This window comes from Lonchura striata, chromosome 2 (genome assembly GCF_050655825.1).
Source record: "Lonchura striata isolate lonStrDom1 chromosome 2, ASM5065582v1, whole genome shotgun sequence".
Classification (NCBI taxonomy): Eukaryota; Metazoa; Chordata; class Aves; order Passeriformes; family Estrildidae; genus Lonchura; species Lonchura striata.
In genome coordinates this window covers 90,868,556-90,888,320 of record NC_140704.1, presented here as the reverse complement: position 1 = coordinate 90,888,320, position 19,765 = coordinate 90,868,556, and the positions used below count along the sequence as shown (strand labels likewise).

Sequence of the window (19,765 nt, the reverse complement as noted above, 5' to 3'; positions counted from 1 at the left end):
CTAGTTGATGAAGCATCTCAGCCTCTGTAGCTGAGAAATTTAAAATAATGACATTTAATGGCAGAATGAGTTTTAATCTATCAAAAAACTCTGAGGTTCAGGCCTGTAGGGGTTCAAGAAACATCTTTGGAGAACAAGAAATCTGGGAGGAATGTGGCAAATTCCTGGCCCTTGAAATCTGCCAACAGTCAGCACATTCACAAGAGTGGTAAGTTCCTGCAGGGATGGGGACTGGCAGGTTGGGCTAAGGGAGTGAGTTTTTTGAACACAAACAAAAAGTCATCTGTGGAAGTCCTAAGGAGACTGCAGTAAGTGTCAAAACTCAAAATGTCTCTCAGACATTTTTAGAGGTTCCAGGCCTTGGTCAGAAGCATTTTAGACCCTGGCAGGCAGCTGAAAAACAGCTGTGATTTTGAGTTTGAGCCATGGAATGAGTTACCAACTTTGGAGGTGGAACAAGCAGTCACAAAAGGTTAGATAGTATAGTAAAAGTAGTTACAAAACAGAGGGGAAATTTTTTTAGTATTGTACAGGGGGGGTTTAGCACATGTACAGGGGAGCTTTTACTTTGTACATGGGGGCTTTTACTTTGTACATGGGGGTCAGAAGTTCTAAGATGGAGGAAAGTGGGCTGATCCTGTTCTTCCTCCTTCTTCTTCCTTGCCTCCATGTTCTTGGTGATGTTGGCATTCACAGATTGGTTTAGAGTAGAAAAGCACTTTGTACTATAGGTAGTAGGTATTGGGGAAAACTATAAACATATAAAAGATAGCAGCAGCCCTGGGTGGAGGTAGGGAAGAAGAAAGCAGCAGACAGAGAGGATGTCAGTGTATGTGTTTGTGCCTCTGTCCAGGCCGCTGACCAAGCAGCCGCAGCCCGAGAAGACAATCTTTTAGATAACCAACAATAAACTGCCTTGAGACCGAACAGCAAGAGCCTGTGCAGGTTTTCTTTGGAAGCACAGGTTGGAGGAGGAATTTCACCACCACATGGGAACCCAGAATGAGGCCAGGGTTCCCACAAGTGAGAAGAACACCACCTGAAGTCTCCTGGAAAAAACCTCTGTGGAGCACAGGTGTGCTCGAGCAGAAGCTGTAAACTCCTGGAAGGAGTAAAGTAGGAACTCCAATATAGGACAATGTACCTGTGTACTCCCCAAAGGCAAACAGCACAGTGCCTGAAAGAATGTGCCAAACCTTCATGGAATCTCTGTCTGCCAGCTATCTAGTGTTTGGTCACTTCTCCTTTGTGGACAGAAAGAAATATACCTGCAGAAAAACATCCGCATGCGAAATATTAAAGTTCCAGTTTTTCCTGGATTCAATCAGGTACCCCACTGGATACTTTAAGAAATGCTATTTCACCAGTGCCAATTTTGTGTTTAGACAGAGAATCCATTACATTTCAGTCTGCTCCAGGTCTGTGATTCTGCTTAGGGTGTTATATACAAATATAACAGTAAGAGCGATCAGAAATCCCAATTACAAGAGATCCCCAATCGTGTGATCATATGATAAGGAGAACAAAAACTTGTGTGTAGTAATAATGCCAATTATTCAATATATTATGCATAAAGAAAACATAAAAAGGCATTTGTAATACCATACTACCTCTTTAACAGTTCACACAACATTGCTAAGGGAGCATTGCACCTTCTGATTTATGTGCTTATTTCCAACACTTTACTAAATGAATTAATGATGTAGACAGTAGATAGTAGATAGATAGTAGATAGTAGAGAACTATGAATCCTCTTTTTTGTTCTTTCTTTCTTGAAACGAAAGATGCACCAATTCTTGCCTGCAGGTGGATGGTCATGCTGGGACTAGGAATGAATTCAGGTGAGTTGTGGCTCCAGGAGAGCTCAGCATAGGAGGTACTTAGAAAAGAATTGCTGTGGCATTATTTTATAACTATGTTTCACTGAATAAAAGGAAGCAGTAATCTGAAATAGTCATTACAGCTTTCTTGCTGGACAGGAGTGTACAGATATTGAGATATTGTACCTGGCTTGATGATTTGGAGGAAAGTGGAAACATATTCTTCCTCCTCAGTACATGTATGTGCAAAAGACATGCAGCTTGCTGCCTGAATAGTTAACTTTCTGCTAAAATGTTTAAAATTAATACATGTTATTTTCTGCAGGAAAAAGAATGAGTCTTTTTTTCTTAGGGTCTTAGGCTGTTATGCAAAATAGAAAAGTTCTTTCTTTCAAACACTATGAAATGTTTATTTTAATTCATAAACCAATTTAGAAACAGCAACTTTCTAAATGGTTCAGGGATATATTTGATAGGTTCCTCATTTCTCTGGCCAAGCTCTTCTCCATTCACAATCACACTAGCTAAAAAAAATATTCAGAGCTATTGGTATCTGTGAAATCTCTTGCTAAGCTCACAGTTCAGTCTTCTGAGAAGTGCCTCAGTAGGCACTGTTTGATCAGAGAGGAGTAGCCAGAGACAGTATATGCAAACAGGATGTAAAGACAAGTTTATGTGATAAAAGCCCTCCAGTCAGCCTTAGCAAACCACAGCCCTAAACTCACTAATGGGCAACTTTAGAATTAAAAATCTATTCTTCAATTTAACACAACACCATATTTTGCACAAACTACTCAGACCAAAGAATAAAACCTTCCAACCACATGCCAGAAAAAAGAGCACTCACTTTAATCACTTTATGTCATTATTTACTGTTGCTACCATAGAAGCAGATGACTTTGCCATAAACAACAAAAATAAAAAGAATTCTACCAAGTTTCTCATTCCGCTGGGCTGAGAATTCAGTACCTCATGACACATCTACTGGCCAAACAGCTTCTGTTCTCACTGGTTTTCACCCGACTTTAAAACTGTCACCACATCACCAGCATTTACTTCCCTGCTCGCTGTGGTTCCCTGAACATTGGTCCTTACAAGGCCTATTTTTTCAAGTTCAACTCCATCCAATATCACATGCCATGTATAAAAGTTTAAAACTTTCTCATTCATGAAATACTACACCATGCTCCAATCACTCAGGCAGGACATGGATCAGGGAGCCTTTCTGGTGTTTGGGTTGGGGTGTTATTCCTCTGTGTGGCCACAAATACCTCATGGCAACACAGGAATTGCACACTTTATTATTTGTTGGGAGAGAGAGGAATGGCTACTTTGAGGTAACATTGGGAACTAAATGCAGTAGTTCAAACTTTAAATGCCTTCCACCATATATTCCCCAGGGCAGCATATACAACCCCAGGTATGCACTGCCATGCAATGCAAACAACTGCAGCCACTGTGAGATAACAAGTCATTTTTCTCCAGCTTTCCTTTAGCTAGAAACACGTTTCCTCTTCCAGCTAAATCTCCTCTAGTCTTTGGGCTCAGCTACCCCACTGCTGCAAGTACAAAACCATCCTTAAGTCAAAGATGCTGCACCTAAATACACTCATATTTTCTGCCTCCTGTGTTAACATTCAGCTCTTCAACAGGCTCAAAGATGTCACAACTGGATTGAAGCAAAAATCCCCAAAACAAGTAAATGAATGGAAACTGATGAAGCACTTCTTTTCAAAATCACTGTATCTAAAGATTTGTTCTGAAGGCCAGTGAATTACATAGCCTCAGCATGCTTTATAAGATTTCTATTGTTTGATACTGATATGTTTATTGGCATAGCTTGCTTCTTTTAGCGGTGAACATATAAAATCCAGTTATTTTCTAAGGAAGACTTGGATCTCTGCATTTTTTTTTAGTCACAAGGTGCATTTAAGAGAAGATTGATGATTTCACAATGACATGTTAACTTAAACGCACAATAAAACAACAACTATTTTATTGTACCTCATAGAAAGATATATATAACCACACACAAGCTTTCTCTTTTCAAAGTTCAAGATAGTTTCTGCAGCAGACCACAGTCTAGCCTGAGCTGTTTATAATTTAGGGTCAGACCGTTCATTCTCACATTATTACAGGGATGCTTCTGGCAGGGAACATGAAATCTTCCTCTTTTCCTGAGTTGGTTCAATGCCAAAGGAAATTCTGAGAATTGCTCCTTGCAAACACACTGTCATCTGAGAGCAGCAACCTTCTGTGGCGTATGTTCAAGACTCTGTCTCCTCTAATATTTCCAGACTGGTTTCCTTCATCAAGTGTCACAAGAATTATCCCAAGACCCTTGTTAGTCTGACTTGCACACTCTGGGCATACCTTTTAAGCAAGATAGATGCCAGCTCTCTAATGCAAGCAATATATAAAGAAGGTTCTGCCCAGGCATTTCTAATTCTAGGGTAAAAGGTGGCATCCTGTAAAAATAATTTTGGAAATGAGAGAACCTGAATCAACTCATTAATGAAAAACTACAGGACAGAGGTGGCAGAGGTGCTTACTGAGGTGTGACCAGATGAGTCTGCCCAATTGTATACACATCTCTCTTGCGTTTTACTTCATTAAACAATATCCTGACTACATGGAATCTTTCTGCAGATGCTGTATGGCAGTTCCCACAATCTGGGACAAAAGGGAACCATACCACACAGTGGTGACGTAGATCCCTTCAAGACAGTATTTTGTCACATACAACAATTCCCGAAGTCATGTCACTTGGAATGTTATTGAAACACCACAGTGCCACCAGGCATATGTGCTGAACTTCATCTGCTCTCTTTGAGACACAGCCTCAAAGTCTCATTTGCCATGGAAGCTCCTTCCCCTTTGCCCCAGTATGCCCTGCAGCCAACAGGATCTGCCTTTCCCTGCTCTACTTTCACCTCTGCTCCTGCTAGCCCATGCCACGATCTGAGGCAGCTGCTGGCACCACAAGGAATGACTGCAAGAAACATTGTGTTCCTGGACTTTTTTCTGCAGAACACCATTTGACTTTTGGCATTTATTTTTGTTTGAAACAATGTAGGGAAAACATACTTGAATGATAACTGCATACAAATACTTTCTGTCAAGCGAGACACAAGACACTGAAAGAGTACAGGAGGCAACATAATTTTCCCTACCTTTTTATTTTTTTTATCCTTTCTCTGCTTTCCAATTTATCAGGCAGAAGCTATAGCATATCAAATATCAGTTCTGTTCCAGCCAGCTTCTGTCTCCTCATGCCTCCCTGCTAAGGTCCTTGGAGGGTAGGTTGCTGCAGGCTTACTTCTCCCCTGTGTATGCCTTAGGCTCATCCTAAATTCTTTCCTATCAGCAGTCCTTGCCCCCTCCTGTGCTGCTAACATTTCCTATTTACTTTTAATAGCTGCCTGCTTCTCCACTGCCTAGTAGCTGTGAGTGTCCTGTACCCAAGTGTCTTGCAGCAGGGGTTAAAAACTAGACAAAAGTTTGACATCTTGTAAGTAAATTAAAACTGGGGAAGAAAATGACAATTTTAGTTTATCTATAGAGCTGGCCAGTTTTCAGATGCACAGGGGAAATATTTATGGGTTAGAGAGGGAAGATGAACATTTTTAATAAGGACACATTTTTTATTCACTAACAGAGGAGATATTGGGGCTGAGGCAATTGCTTCTTAAGGAAATTTCTAGGAACGACACTCAATCTTAACTGCAGAAATCTGAGGATCTCCTTTGGTATTAGGTACATCAGTTCTGGTACAACATCAGAAAAAAGCAAGATATCAAGAAAATAAAAAGGGCAAGTGATTTTAATCATATGATACTAAATAATAAGTGCTGTGCACAATTTTATAAATGCTTTTATTTCTCTAGAATTCTATTTTTTCTCTAATTTTTTCACTTCTGTCTGTTTTCTTGGTGCTAGTTATGATTTCAGTCCTTCAGTAAAAAGCCACGTTTTGCAATAACTATAACATTTTATTTCTGGTCTTTCTAGCTCCTTTTTGGTGGGGCAGCCTGATTTCTTTATGCTTTTGGGTTTTTTTCATGAACTAATGCTCAGGAAATTCTTATATGATGCGCATTTCAGGGGAAGGGGCATATCTGCTTATCTACAGGATGGAAATTGTTTAGCCTTTGTGGTTTCTGAAAGATGTTTGTAGGCAAAACACAGCTCAAAATACAGCCTAATCCACAGTGAAATATTAGTTCTCTTTTCCTGTCAGCTTTCCTAAACCAAGATTTCGCCTTGTCTGTGAACATTCCCTTGAAGAGGGCAGCTTGGATGGCTTCCACATCCTAACTCTCTGATTTGTGGCAGCTATGATCAAGTGGGAATAGAGCTTGTTACAGTAATCCATCAGTGGTTTAACACATGCAGGAACATCCCAAGGAGGGAGACCTTGGGTGACACGGGGAAGGTTAAGGCTATAATTTCTCTTAATGTGATTTTGTCTGGCCTTTTTAGATTTTTGTCCGCTTTGGGCAGGGCTACTGGAGCAGCAAACCACAGACTGAAAGACTGTGCTCGATTTTGCACGCTCTTAGACCTAAATTTTTTTTTAAGTGACAGCAGTAGGTTAAGCTTTCTTCCACTTTCTATGACTGAAAAATAGAAGAACCACTTGGGTAGAATACCATACATGGTGGTGAGAAATTTGGAAAACAAAGGCTCTTCTCTTTTGTGGTAACTTTTCTTCTTAGTGATTAACTTGATCCCAATCTAAGAATAAAAGGGAAATAACTTCTTAGCAAAGAGAAGAAGCAGGAAATGAGAAACAAATATACCTAAATGTTAAAAAAGTAAGAATCACTCAAATTAAAAACTAAAACATAAGAGAAAGTTAAAATCTTCCAAACATGAGAAACCAGACTCACTGAAGGCAATAAACCAGAACCTAAACATAGGCTGTACAAGAGGAAAAATAGGAGAAAAGAGATGGAATCTAAAGAGGAAATATCTAAGGATATAAAACAAAAACTACAAATTCCTTTATGGTACCAAAAAAGAAAAAACAAGTATGCAGGAGGTTCTGGATCACTGGAGATGAAAGAAACTGAGGAAGACAAAAAATAGAGAAGGGAAGCAAGATGACTTTCTTTTCATCCAATTTCACCACAGAGGATGTTGGGGAAAAACCTACTCTGGTGCTCCTTTCCCTTTTCTCTATTATATTTTTAGTAGATGTGAACTAATAGCAAAGTTTGAAACCTTACTAGCAGAAATATATGCTGGACAGAGATGATACCATACAAAGAAGTAAACAAGTAGAGTAATTATGACATCAATTAAAATAAAGAAATTGAGCCACTGGCTAAAATGAATATGAATATTTAGGAAACTATACTTGGTAACTTAGAGAATAAAAGGATAGCAGAAGTTTTGCCTATCCCTAATAAAGCATCAAACTTAGTGCAGAGGTCCAGGTTTTATTACTGCATCAGGTAACTTGGCTGAAAGGATGAGTGACAGGAAACTTAATACATAAAAATAACCACTATATTCTGAATGCTTATAAAATAGGAAATAGATAAGACTAACTAAAGTAAATTAAATTTCAAAATCTTTTCAAGGGGGTCATAGGAGTCCACCTATGAATTGTGAGGTTCAGAGGGCAAAAGAAAAGAAGGAATACACATTGATTCTCATTTGTTGACAGGGATAACAGCAGGCGTCTCATGGTTTGTGCTTTGTATTTCAAAATTATCTGGAAACAAAGAAGCATATCCAAGGGTAAAATCTACAGATGGCAGGATATTATTCAGATTAGTCCTGACTGAAGATTATTAGGGTTTGAGAGATAAGCAGTAAATCTTCTTCCGCAGATCATGGTCACTGCTGTAGACTGCAATAAAGTGCACAGTGCCTGGCAGCATCTGACTCCGTTGAGAGTTCTGAATGCTGTGTCAGCTCAGGAGACTGCCTGGATGTCCTTGGGAACTGCCTTGGGACAATGGGTGTCCAAAGGGTAGCAGCAAGTCAAAGAACACAGAGAAAAACTCAGAACATCTAACAAAAGGTAGCAGAATGGACAAACACAGTAAGATTTGACATTAATAAGGAGAAGCTGGAATACTGTACTTACTATTGTTTCACACATTCTAAAAAAGTAAGATGAAGAAAAAGTGCGGAAATGGTCTCATATACAAAAGACATAAAAGCATCATTTAAGACTTAGACAAGGATCTGAGCAGCCGAGTTTAATCTGGTCCTGCACTGAAAAGGGTGATGGATCATATGACCTTCAGAGATCCTTTCCAACCTAAGTTATTCTGTTAATTAGAAAAAAAAATATTTTGACTTCAGTATATTCAGACAGTAATTCTTGAAACAAGCAAATTTAAAAGCAGAAAATATTATGAATATTTATGATTATGAAGTCATTGTTGCAAGAACTGCACTAGGAGCCAAAGTAAGATTTCATTTCTGCAGTTAAAAAAATGTATTGTATTATACAGATGTCCTGAGTTGTCGGGGCAAACAGAGTTGTTTGCCCCCACATTCTCCAGGTCCTCTCCCAACATCCAAATAAGACGGCCTTTGGAAAAGAAATCATTCCTCTATTTGATAAACATAATGAGAATCATGGCTCATGAAATAACACTTTTCTAGGAGAAATCTTTCATTCCCTTTGAAACTTCTTGTGCTCTTCTGTCAAGCAGCTGGTATTGCCCACTGTCTGAATCAATGCACTGGACTAGAAGGACACTATAATTATCTGCTGCTATTATTTCCATGAGACATAACTCCTAAACAGAATTTTTATGTTTGCTATCTCCCATGTTTACTCCATTAATCAAGCAATGCACTATTTTTAAGGGTTATTAATGAAATCTCACACTCTGAGAGATTTAAAAGTGATTTTCCTATCATGCCTGCTCACAGCAGCAATAATCTCCATACCGCATCAAGCCGTTTACCAGACCTATGCATTAACCAGGGAATTACCATTTTTGATGAGAGGTGCTGCAACAAGATTCCTTTATTTCTATTTATGTTCCCTAACTCCTAAGGACATCCCAAGAGATCCTTTGGAGATACTCAAAACCCACCTGGACTTTTCTTCTGCAACCTGCTCTAGGTGAACCTGCTTTAGCTGGGATTGGACTAAAACCATATGCTGAGGTCCTGTCCAACCCCAGCCATTCTGTGATTCTGTGAGTTAAACCAAGTATTTCAAGGACTCTCTAATTCTGGAGACCAATTTTATTAGCAAAAAAATTAATTCCTTCCATTGGATTTAAAATACAATCAGGCACCTGACTTATAAAAGAGATTCCCCCAAGACAACAGAATAAATATATTTGAGGATACTGGTAAAATAATTTTTTGACCTGAAAATAGTTCTTTATAGTTATATACATTAATAATGTACAGAACATTAACATAGGTGTCATAACCAATGGCTGCCTAAGAGTGCACTGATGAGGGAACCTTGTGACAGCCAGAAATAAAGTTCGGAAGAGGGAGTACTGGCATCTTTGAAATCCAGTGTAAATGACACAATGAACACACATTCACAAATAGTGCTGCAACCGTGGAGGATCAAAAAAATAAAAGAATAAAATCTTAAATATTTCACTTCAGAGAGGTGTTATAAAAATGTACATATAGATGTATTTACCTACTGGACATACCTTGGCTGACCTAGTGATGGCCCCGATCTCTGAATAAAGATCAGTGCTGTCTGGGAACTTTTCTACCACCATAGTGCAGACGTGGTGCAGGAGGGACTGTTTGTGCACTGTGTCCTTGACTTCTGGAACCTTCTCGAGGTAGCTCAACTCAAAAGCTTTGGCCTGTAATGGAAAAAAATACACATTAAAAATAAATAGACAGTAAAAATAAAGACATCAAAAAATACACTAAAAATAAAAATGCTTACTCCTTCCCATGCTGATTAATAGACAAAAATGATGACCAATAAGGGGCAGAGGGCAAAGAAGAATCCTACAGGAGAGGAAACTCACTGCTTTTATTAATTTTTAATTTGCTGAAGACTAGGCCTAAAATCAGATCATCTACAGTGAAATGACCCACGACACAGTTCTCACACTTTGAATGCAAAGCATCAACACTATACTTAAGGGAGTTACACTGTAACAGTGCTTAGCTCCACATTTCCTTCAGATTATGCTGAAAGAGGCAAGACACAACACAAAACACAGAATTAAAGCACATTCTATCTCCTAAATTACTTTTCTGGTACAAAATAAATAGTGGGTTGCAATTTTCACAATGGTTTTGATTTGTGTTTTTTTGAAGGAAAAACCTGCAGGGGAAATGCTGGGACATCAGGCTTACATTGGTTCCATTCAGAAAGTTCCCAATGGCTAGCAGAGTAGAAAGGATAAATCCCAAAGTTTTATTGTGCTCCAGTTGGTCCATTCCCTCCTTCAGGTCTAGCAGTGGTTCTGCAACTTCCTAGCGTAAGGACAGAAACAAGAAAGTGAAGGTTAGTTTTTAATTCTATGGTTTAGATTAATTACTGCAAAAAGTTCCTGAACTGGCGTCTTGCAGAGTGTAAACTGGCCATGTGTGCTGGCTTTCTTCCATGTTCCAGCTAATAAATCACATGCAAGGACAGCAAAAAAAGTACATAAAATATTTTCCTACTGTTGTTCTTTTATGTATGCAATTGCCTTACTTGTCCTGGGGACTATTCTGTGAATCCAAACAGGAGAATGCTGCTGCATTTCAGTTAAATCCATGAACACACCCAAGCCCCAACTGATAAAAAAGCTTCTTAAAAGTATTTTTTCTAATCTTTGAACAACAAATAAAAAAAGTTAGAAACCTTGCTGATTTAAAATTTGTAGCTTGACCCTACAGCTTTCTCCAAACAATGGCCATTTCTGTGTTTTAGATATGGTTTTGTGCTTGTGAGAATTTAGAACTGAAAAAGAAAACCCAATGTAAACATGAAGCTTTACAGATAGTCTCATTTCAATATTTTAATTTAATGCATCTTCCACCTACACATTTTATCTGAGTATAGATATGCATACTGGTAAGGCTTGAAATCATAAATTCTTTTCCATTACCTCAGGAAGTGAACTACACCAGAGAGTTCAAAGGAAGAGAGTGAGGGTAATTGAGTTGACAGAACTTATTTCTATGTCTCTGTGTGAGGCCCAGGGTTATTTATTCTGTATGCACACTAACAGTTCACACTGTTTCTATCTTCAAATACCATTCTAAGCATCTGTGAGCAGCATTCTTTTCACAGAATCATAGAATGGTTTGTGTTGGAAAAGACCTGAAGGTCATCTAATTTCAACTCCTGTGCCACGGGCAGGGAGACTTTTTTCCCAAATTTCCCAAATTGATATACTCTTTATGAACCAAGATGCCAAAATTAGGCTGCTATCTTAGACCAAGAGGCAAAATAACTGAGAATTTCAATTTCTTAGAGACACACAATGGTTCCTTCAACAACTGTAGTAATATTTTACTATAAATGATGAATGAAACACATTTCTAGTCCCTACAGAACAATTTGTCTTTTGAAAAGAATATGGCAAATTTAAAACAAATTAAGAGATGAGACAGTGGGCTAAGTTGTTTATACAGGAGGAGAGGTACTAAATAATCCAGGACTTTATCAGAGTGAATTAAAATGAAACTGCTGTACAGTATTCTTTGAGTTGCTTTAAAGTCAGAGTTTATTTAGTTTGTTTTGTTATGTTATGCAATGACTCAAACTGTTCTCAATCTGTGGTAAATATGGGATTCTGAAATATTTAATTCAGATCCATTTTCAACCTGTCAAAAATACATTGCTAAAATACTAATTTAAAACATTCTCCAGGTGAATAAGAAGGTGGCATAAGAGGCTTCCAAATCAGGCCATACTGAGCCTTTCATTTAGCTATTTAGACAAGTTGTCTGATCTTAGACTTTCTTGCATATAGTACACATTTATAATTACTCTTTATTTCGTATTTTATTGTAGGATTAAAAGACAATAAAAAACTGTGCAAGATACTGAACAATCAGACAAATTTCTGATTTTTTCAAATTTACTCACTCTTGCTTCCTATAAAACTCATCTTCCACCTAAAGAGGGCAGATAGATAAGGCAGAGCTACCTCATGTCATTGGATACCACATTTTTATTTTTCAGCTAAAAATTAGGTTGGAATTAAATTTGAGGATTGGTCTTCTGTCTGAAAGACACCTCATAATGCCGGATTCAATGTTTGATGGACATGTACAAATGAACTCAACTCAGTGTACTTTTCTCATTTCTACACATGCTTATATTAATTTTGTGATCTTTTAAGTTATAAGCAAAAAGAATGTATTCGTCTGCAGTGATCTTAATTAAAAAAAAAACTCTCAGTTTCTATTCCTTTTTTTTAATACCTTAATGTCCTTTTAAGATAATAAAAATTTGACAAAATCTCCATCATAAGTAGTTTCATATGAGGAATGAGTAGCAACATAGTGCAATGTTTTTAACCTCTTTGTGCATTTAAACTAGGATACCAAGAGAAAAGTGAGAGAAATTATTGTTCTGCTAATGACCTTCAATTAGCATTTAAGTTAACATTTCAAAGGAGCATACACATTATCAAGAAAATAATTTGGAAAAGGTTTTTTCTTTTTTAATTTTCTATAGAGAGCAAAGAGTGAGTATTTATTCATCCAGTTCAGCCCCTCACAGTCTGAGGATGCTCCCTACAAATGTACCATGACTTGCTTCAGTTAATTAAATTCAAGCTATGAAAGATGATTTCTCTTATTATGCCTGAAAAGGTTTTCATGAACATAAAAAATGTATCACTTAACCCATTTCTTGAACAATTCATGTTCTTTTCTTTCAGGTTGTCAGAGATGAAGCTAAGACCTACTTAGGCAGTACTCTGTTCTTGGTAGCTTAGCAGAAGAGTCTCATGTATGAGAATCCTGGTCTTACCAGTAAGTCAGGTATTTCACACCATCTAAAACTTCCAGCCTCACGAAAATAATAGCACTCATATCTTACATAAAATGTATGTGTGACTTGGTAAATAATATGAGCGCATTCTGAACTCCTATGAATTTTCCTTATTACAAAATAAGATTTAAAAAGAAAAGATCAAGCAATGCCAGACTTAAAAAAAAAACCAAAACAAAAAAAAACATCAAAAGCTGTGGAGGTAAGTGATTTTGGGACCTATCTTTCATGAAGAGTTTGGCCTTTTGCAGATAGGTCTTCTGCAAAAACATAGTTTCAAGAACAGAAGAATGTTAGCAGTTCAAGATGCTCTTTTATCATCATAATCACTGCAAATTACTTAACTTTTAAAAACTGAATAAATATCCCAGTATCGTATTTCAGTCTAAATAACATGTATGTTTACTGGTTACCTGGAACTTAAACTTTTGTTATTGGAGACGCCCAGGTGCTCACCCTGCATTGCAGCCCTGATGACTGACCCTGTTTCTTTGTCCTCACTCAAGACCCTGTCTGCTCTATCTATGCTTGTCTGCTAAGCTTATCATGTACTCCTCATACTTTATCAACTTATCACTTGTTACTTCCTCCACCATTTTATGGTAAGTACTGTGCTTAGTCCTATCTACCTTCAAACAGGGATAAAAATATTGGTTTTGTCTTCCCTACAGCTGTTGCTTCTCCGAGTAATTTAAGTATTTGAGACATTTTGTACTGGCATCCATTCTACATGGATTTTAGATGGCAATAAATTAACTTCGTGGCAAAAGGAAACTCTCAGAATTTCTTTAGCTTTTAGCAGTGCTTCAGATGTTGCTTTTTGATTGAGAGGACACTAGAAATTCTAGGTATATGCAGAAATTAACAACTATGGCTATCTCAGCTTACATGAAAGGTACAATTAAGCCTTGTGGTAACATGAAAGCAGAATAAATAGCTGTACCAGAGTGAAAACAAAACAAAACAAAACAAAACAAATTGGCAAAAAAGTATTCATGCCAGATACAAATATTTTGCTATATAACTCAGAAATATAAATGGCTAATACTAAAACATTCCAATAAAAATCCTGAGTATTTGTGCGATTGCATGTCCTAACATCTAAGGAAATTAAATAAAGATTGAGTAATCTTGACAGTATCACGTGCAAATCAATCCACTGTTGCACAACTCATTAAATAACCATTGCTAGGTAAACATAAGGAATTTTCACAAGCATGTGAAACTTTTTTCACATATTTCACTTTTTAGAACCCATATCACACAGTTATACTGATTTTTCAATACACACCCATGTGCAGATACAAAACAGATCTATAGAGGAGAGAGCTGCTTTAAAGGCAATGCCAGGGATATGCACCTGAAGTGCAGCCAAAAGGAAGCTCCTGTGCAGAGATTCCTGAAAGACCTTGTGAAAGGCAGCAAGTACCTGAAATCCTCTACATGGTTTCATTCTGTCTCATCTATGCACCAAAATTTTATCCTATTTTTTAAAATTTGTGCCTATGATTCATCATTCTTGACAGACACCCCAATTATAGTGTCCTTTGAATGAATGCCAGCTACGGAGAAGGTGGCAACAACTGTGTGTGACTGACTGAACTGTCTTATTTTTTGTTTAGAATTTTGAGAGCTATAAACAAAAAAACCTTAATGGATGGTATTTTCCTTAGTTCAAATGGATGTAAGATCAATACTCTCATGATATAAGACTGAATACAGTAGTCCTCACTCAATCTTTACAAAAGAAAAATTTGCATTGCTCTTAAGTAATTTCCTGAATAACAACATCTGGAGAAGACGTGGCAGAGATTTAGCACTCTTCTTTGTTTCAATATCATTAGTGACTAATTAAGGGAAGGAAGACATAATCTCTTAATTTTATTTTATAGAAGGAAGAGATTATGAAGGATCAGTTTAGCTGTTTCCTGCTTGGCCACCAAAACAAAAACGACCCATTTACCATTTCCTCAAAATGTCCCTATAATACCAAGGTCAGGGAAAGATTAAGCAAAGCCTCGGAAGAATCTCCACCCATCCCTGTGCTTTCCCTCACCTTTTCCACTATCTCATAGTCCATCTTGAAAGCCCAGAGCTGGAGCCTGGCGGAGAGTTCGCTGATGGAGGAGAGGGTGAGAAGGAACTGCTCAGCACTGCCCAGGGGGACATCGGGATTTGCCAGCTGTGCCTCCTGGATCTTCTGCTTTTCCTCCTCGCTGGGGATCATGGTCAGGATTTTCTGTACAGGGAGCCAAAAGACAAGCATCAGTGGTGGGGCTGAGAGGGCTGGTTGCTGGGTGACCCCACAGCAGCCACAGCAGAAGTCCTCAAGTCCTTGGCTGTTAAATTAGGACAGCACAGTAGTAACCAAGAACTAATCCACTGCACAAGGAAGCAAAACAAGGACTGCTGTCTCACACACACAGTTTGTTTAAAAATGTATCTGGATTGAAATTTTTTTTTTTTTTTGAAATCTGTGTTCAGTAGATAATAAGTGGCTAATCATAGGATGAAACACTGAAGGACATGGAAGGAAATCGGTTAGGACTGATCTTACCAACTTTCATGTGTTTAAGTCAAAACTTAACATCTTTTTGTAAATTATACAGGGAAGTAAGGGCAGAAGGAGAACAGTGTTGTGGCCTGTGATTTACAGCAAGTCAGACTAAATTTTAAGGTCCATTTTAGGCCCTATATCTAAAAATCTTCTAGTACACTTGTAATTATACAGGAATAATTTGAAGACTCCTGTCCCTTGCTGTTCGCATAATTTCTTACTTTTTGTTCACTCTGTTTTGTTTTTCTTATGGAGCATGGAAACTATTGCAGCTTAATAGGTCATTCCTAAAGATTTCACCCTGACAACTTCCCAAGGAACAGACATTGAATTTAAAGCTGAATAATGCATTGCATAACATATGGCCTTTTTTTCTTTTTATCTGAAAAAAGATCTCAATATTTTCAGTTTCTGCTGTCAGTGCGGCTCAAATTATTTAAATTTTCCCTTTAAGTCATGGATTTGACAGGCTTGTTTAAATGTGGCAGTTTTCCTTCTGAAAGTATTGTTCTCTAAGGTATTGCTTCTTAATCAGTTTTTAACACAACAAATGCACTTCAAAATAAAATAAGAAAAGCAAAACAACATGAAGGCATCAGATAAGCTGAGATCTCTACCCTACTGACCAATGCCTCCTTGAAGCAAAGCAGATTTTTAACATAACTTATGTTTATTCATCTCAGGAATGACATGTTTTTGCTGTAGCCATCTATAATGATAGAGGCTGTTTTGAAGGGGAGGAGAGAATAATAAAAATACAGCCAAAGAGCTACCAGACCTGCCAATCCAAACTACAGCCTTGTTCCAACACTTTTCATAGCCAATTCATTAAAGCAGCACAACTGCCCCCTTGCAGTATAACAGTTCCCACGGCTGTACAGCACCAGAGCTAAGAATGGACAGATAGCAAGGGACTTCTCCTGCTCAATCAGGCAAAGAACAAGAGTTAAGCAGGCAAATAATGTTCAATTGGTTGAACTGGGACTTATTTAATTTCTGCCACAGCATTTCTATTGCTGTCCATTTTCGTCTGTTGACTTCCATAAACATTAATAAAGAAACATTTTTTCTGTTAATGTTTCCTCTTTCTCTTGTTCTTTGTTATAAACGACAGCAAAAAAAAAAGCCTCCATGTTTTGACACTTAATAAATTAATATTGTAAATAAAAAAAAAAAAAAAAAAAGAAGAGGAGGAAAATCCAAAGTCCATCAACACACTCTGGTGCTTTTCCTTGGCCTGAAAAGGAAAATATTCTGATGTACACATGTGTCAGGTGACAGCATTTGTGTATTGATTTTGAGATGTGCTATCCATCCATCCATCTATCCATCCACCCACCCAGACATGCTGAAATCTGTAACTTGGGTCATATCTACCATAAAACTAGATTTGTAAGTAGCTGCTTTATGGTCTTGGTACTGAATCAATACACATCTACAAAAGTCTGAAAAAAAAAAAACCCAAACTGAGCATGAGACTCATAAAGGACGGTGTTTTGCAGTGTCCCTTGAAGGAGTCGGGCATCTTAGTGCCTGCTCCTCTCTTCCACAAGAGGAAGACACGCCCTCAGCTGGGACAGAGCAGCTTGCAAATAGGATCATATTGAACATCCATACATGGAGAGTTTAGCAGTAGCCATGTGATGGGTGTAAAAATGCTTCTGATGCATTTTTGAAGGCTAACACTGCAGCAGTATTCTCAACTGCCTCCTTTTGGCAGGTACCCAGGGATCCCACAAGTATTTTGTGGCAGGGCAATGCCTTCACTCCAGATTTTGCACTGCTTTGGGGCATTTTAAAAAGAGCAAAGAAACAGTAAGCTTTATTTCCAAAGAGACTCTTCTCCTCCTTGAGCTTTATATAAACATCACAAGATAGATGGAGCTGACAAAAAGCATTCAAGTCCAAGACGCTGTGCTGCATACTGTACTATGTGAAACAGAGGATGCCAAGCAAAAGAGCCTGTGCTTGTGGTGCCAGCTGCTGAGGATCAGCTCTGCTGCTGAAAACCATGCCTTGCTGGGGCCAGAGCTGCTGGCAGGTCTCACACTATCCAGGGTGCAAGTGCCCTCATAACAATGAACTACACCAGCATTCCTGACCTGCTTGGGCAAATGATTCTGATCCTGCTGGTCATCATCCTTGGTGTGCCCCTGAGCAAGTAGTGAAATGCTCTTCTTCTTGATTTTTACTCTATGACTAATTTGAGCCATTTGTTTGGTGCTGGAAACTGATGAGTACACCATCTGCCACTTTATTATTATTTTAGTTTTTATTTCTATTATTTTTTGGAAAAAACCCTAACAGCAAAAGTAGCATAAAATCACAGCAGGGCAGAAGGTTACTGGCACCTGATGTGACCATTAAATCACAAATAGCTTAGAGCCCAATCATTAGTTCCTATTGCTCATCCCAGTGCTCAGAATCCCAGAGTGGGTTACGTTGGAAGGGACTGCAGTGGGACTGCTGATCCAAGCTCCCTGCTCAAGCAGGGCCATCCCAGAGCATATGGCTCAGGACTGCAACCAGATGGTTTGTGAATATCTTTAGTGAGCCCTCAGACTTTCTGGGTTCCCTGTTCCAGTGCTCAGTTACCTGCATAGTAAAGAAGTTCTTTCTCATATTCAGGTGGAACTTTTTGTGCATCAGTTTCTGCCCACTGTTCTTGTCCTGTTGCTGGGAACTATTAAGATGAGCCTGGATGCATTCTCTTGACACCCTCCCTTTAGATACTTAAATACATAGATACTGTCAGTTTGCTCTTCTCCAGGCTGGACAGGCCCAGCTTCCTTGGTCTTTTCTTATAACTGAGGTGGTGTCAGCAACCTTCAGGTCAATTAAAGAATTGGTTATTAACAAACCCTACGCTCATATTCTCTAGTACATGTGACACATGTATTTCACCTTCATATGTTCTCATGCAACTGCTTGGGCCAGAATCTTATGTTTTGAGGAAAACATGTGCACAAATAATCAAGGAAAATAAGCAATTTTTGCATGACATAATGGACCCCAATTATTCTGCTGCTGGACTCAGCCACCTGCTTGAACTTCCAGCAAAGGGATCAAACTGCTTATTTCCTGAACTCTGCCATCCTGAGCTATAATCTCCAAAAGTTCCTAAGAGGAAAGCAACATATGGCTCAGGGTCATGGGCCTCAATGTGTGATGCAAGGAAGCACCTAAGCAGTGATGGTGAATAGCCTAGCACCTCTGAGGAAATTAGGTGCTTAAGTTTTCTCTTTTGTGAGATAATGGGGCTTCTCAGTGATGATGAGGATGCAGGGGTGTCTCATCTTCGGTATTTGGTTTCACCTGATCTTACCAGGTGAACAACAGCCTGAAAAAATTTAGTAACTCAAATATCTGTTTGTTGTTGTTGTGCCTAAAGCTTTCTGTGGCTTGAGGACCACAAATACATAAGCTGCATCACCAAGTACATGTTAGTGGGTATTTCACCAGATATGTGACAGTCCTCAGAAGACAATTCAACTCCTGAAAGGCTCTCTCACATTTCAGCTTCCCAGGCAGCTGTTAACAAGACCCATTGCTGGTTTGCATTACCTGTAGAAACTCTTAGAAAAGGTAACAGCATATGAAGGTCAGAACTTCCCTGTAAGGGAAGCTGCCCGTACTAATTTTATCACAACTCTTCCAAAAATTCTGAGAAAAAATTACATCTAAAATGCTGATGACTATCTCTGTAAATCAGGAACTGATACCATTGACTCAGGCAGACCAGTCCTCTTCCTCAACTCTCTACAGAAATACATGACCATGTATTCTGGTCACAGAAACTGCAGATGATATTTTGGTCTGCTGCAAGGAGACAAAGTGTGGCTTTTTTTTTTTTTTTTTTTTAATAAACTCTGAAACAGATTAGGGCTGTGATATACTGACTGTGGGTGTCTGGCCAACAAGGCACCACTGAAGCCATTCTCTCTGCTGTCTAGACATGTGAAAAAAGGTGTTCTTTCGGATCATACAAGCTAGCATCATTTGAAACATCCCATCACACTCTTACAAAGCAATAGCTAAACAAGTTGGAAACTGCAAATGTTGATGTACCATGTCAATGATCAGAATAAAAATGTAAATACCTTACTTGTTTCCAAAAATCAGATGTTGATTTTTGTTTATACATATCACTATCTGGCTTCTTAACATCAAGCTCTCTTTCTTTCTTACCCCTTTTTACATCTCAGGGCTATCCAGCCACTCCAGACACCAATACTTCAAACTATTTATTATGAGTATGCAGGGTGTAGCATACCTGGGTGTGGAGAGATTTTTTTTTTTTCATTTCTTAGATTTACTAAAACTATACCTACTAATGCAATCAACACTGTGTAGCATCTCAAAGCCATATTGTAAAGCAGAAAACAAACCATGTTAATTTCCTCACAGCATTTCCCTAATTTTAGTGTGCTA

At 38.3% G+C, this 19,765-nt stretch overlaps 1 protein-coding gene across 15 annotated transcripts in view; it reads right to left on the bottom strand.

Moving 5' to 3' along the window:
* Positions 1-19,765, bottom strand: part of FHOD3 (formin homology 2 domain containing 3) — a 368,504-nt gene that overhangs the window by 33,733 nt on the left and 315,006 nt on the right. For all 15 annotated transcript variants that reach the window (XM_085573656.1, XM_085573657.1, XM_085573660.1 and 12 more), the window contains 3 exons: positions 14,834-15,016; positions 10,140-10,259; positions 9,473-9,634 (listed from right to left, as the gene is read on the bottom strand). In XM_085573656.1, the coding sequence (XP_085429782.1) occupies positions 9,473-9,634; positions 10,140-10,259; positions 14,834-15,016 (465 nt within the window). The remainder of the gene's footprint in view (positions 1-9,472; positions 9,635-10,139; positions 10,260-14,833; positions 15,017-19,765) is intronic.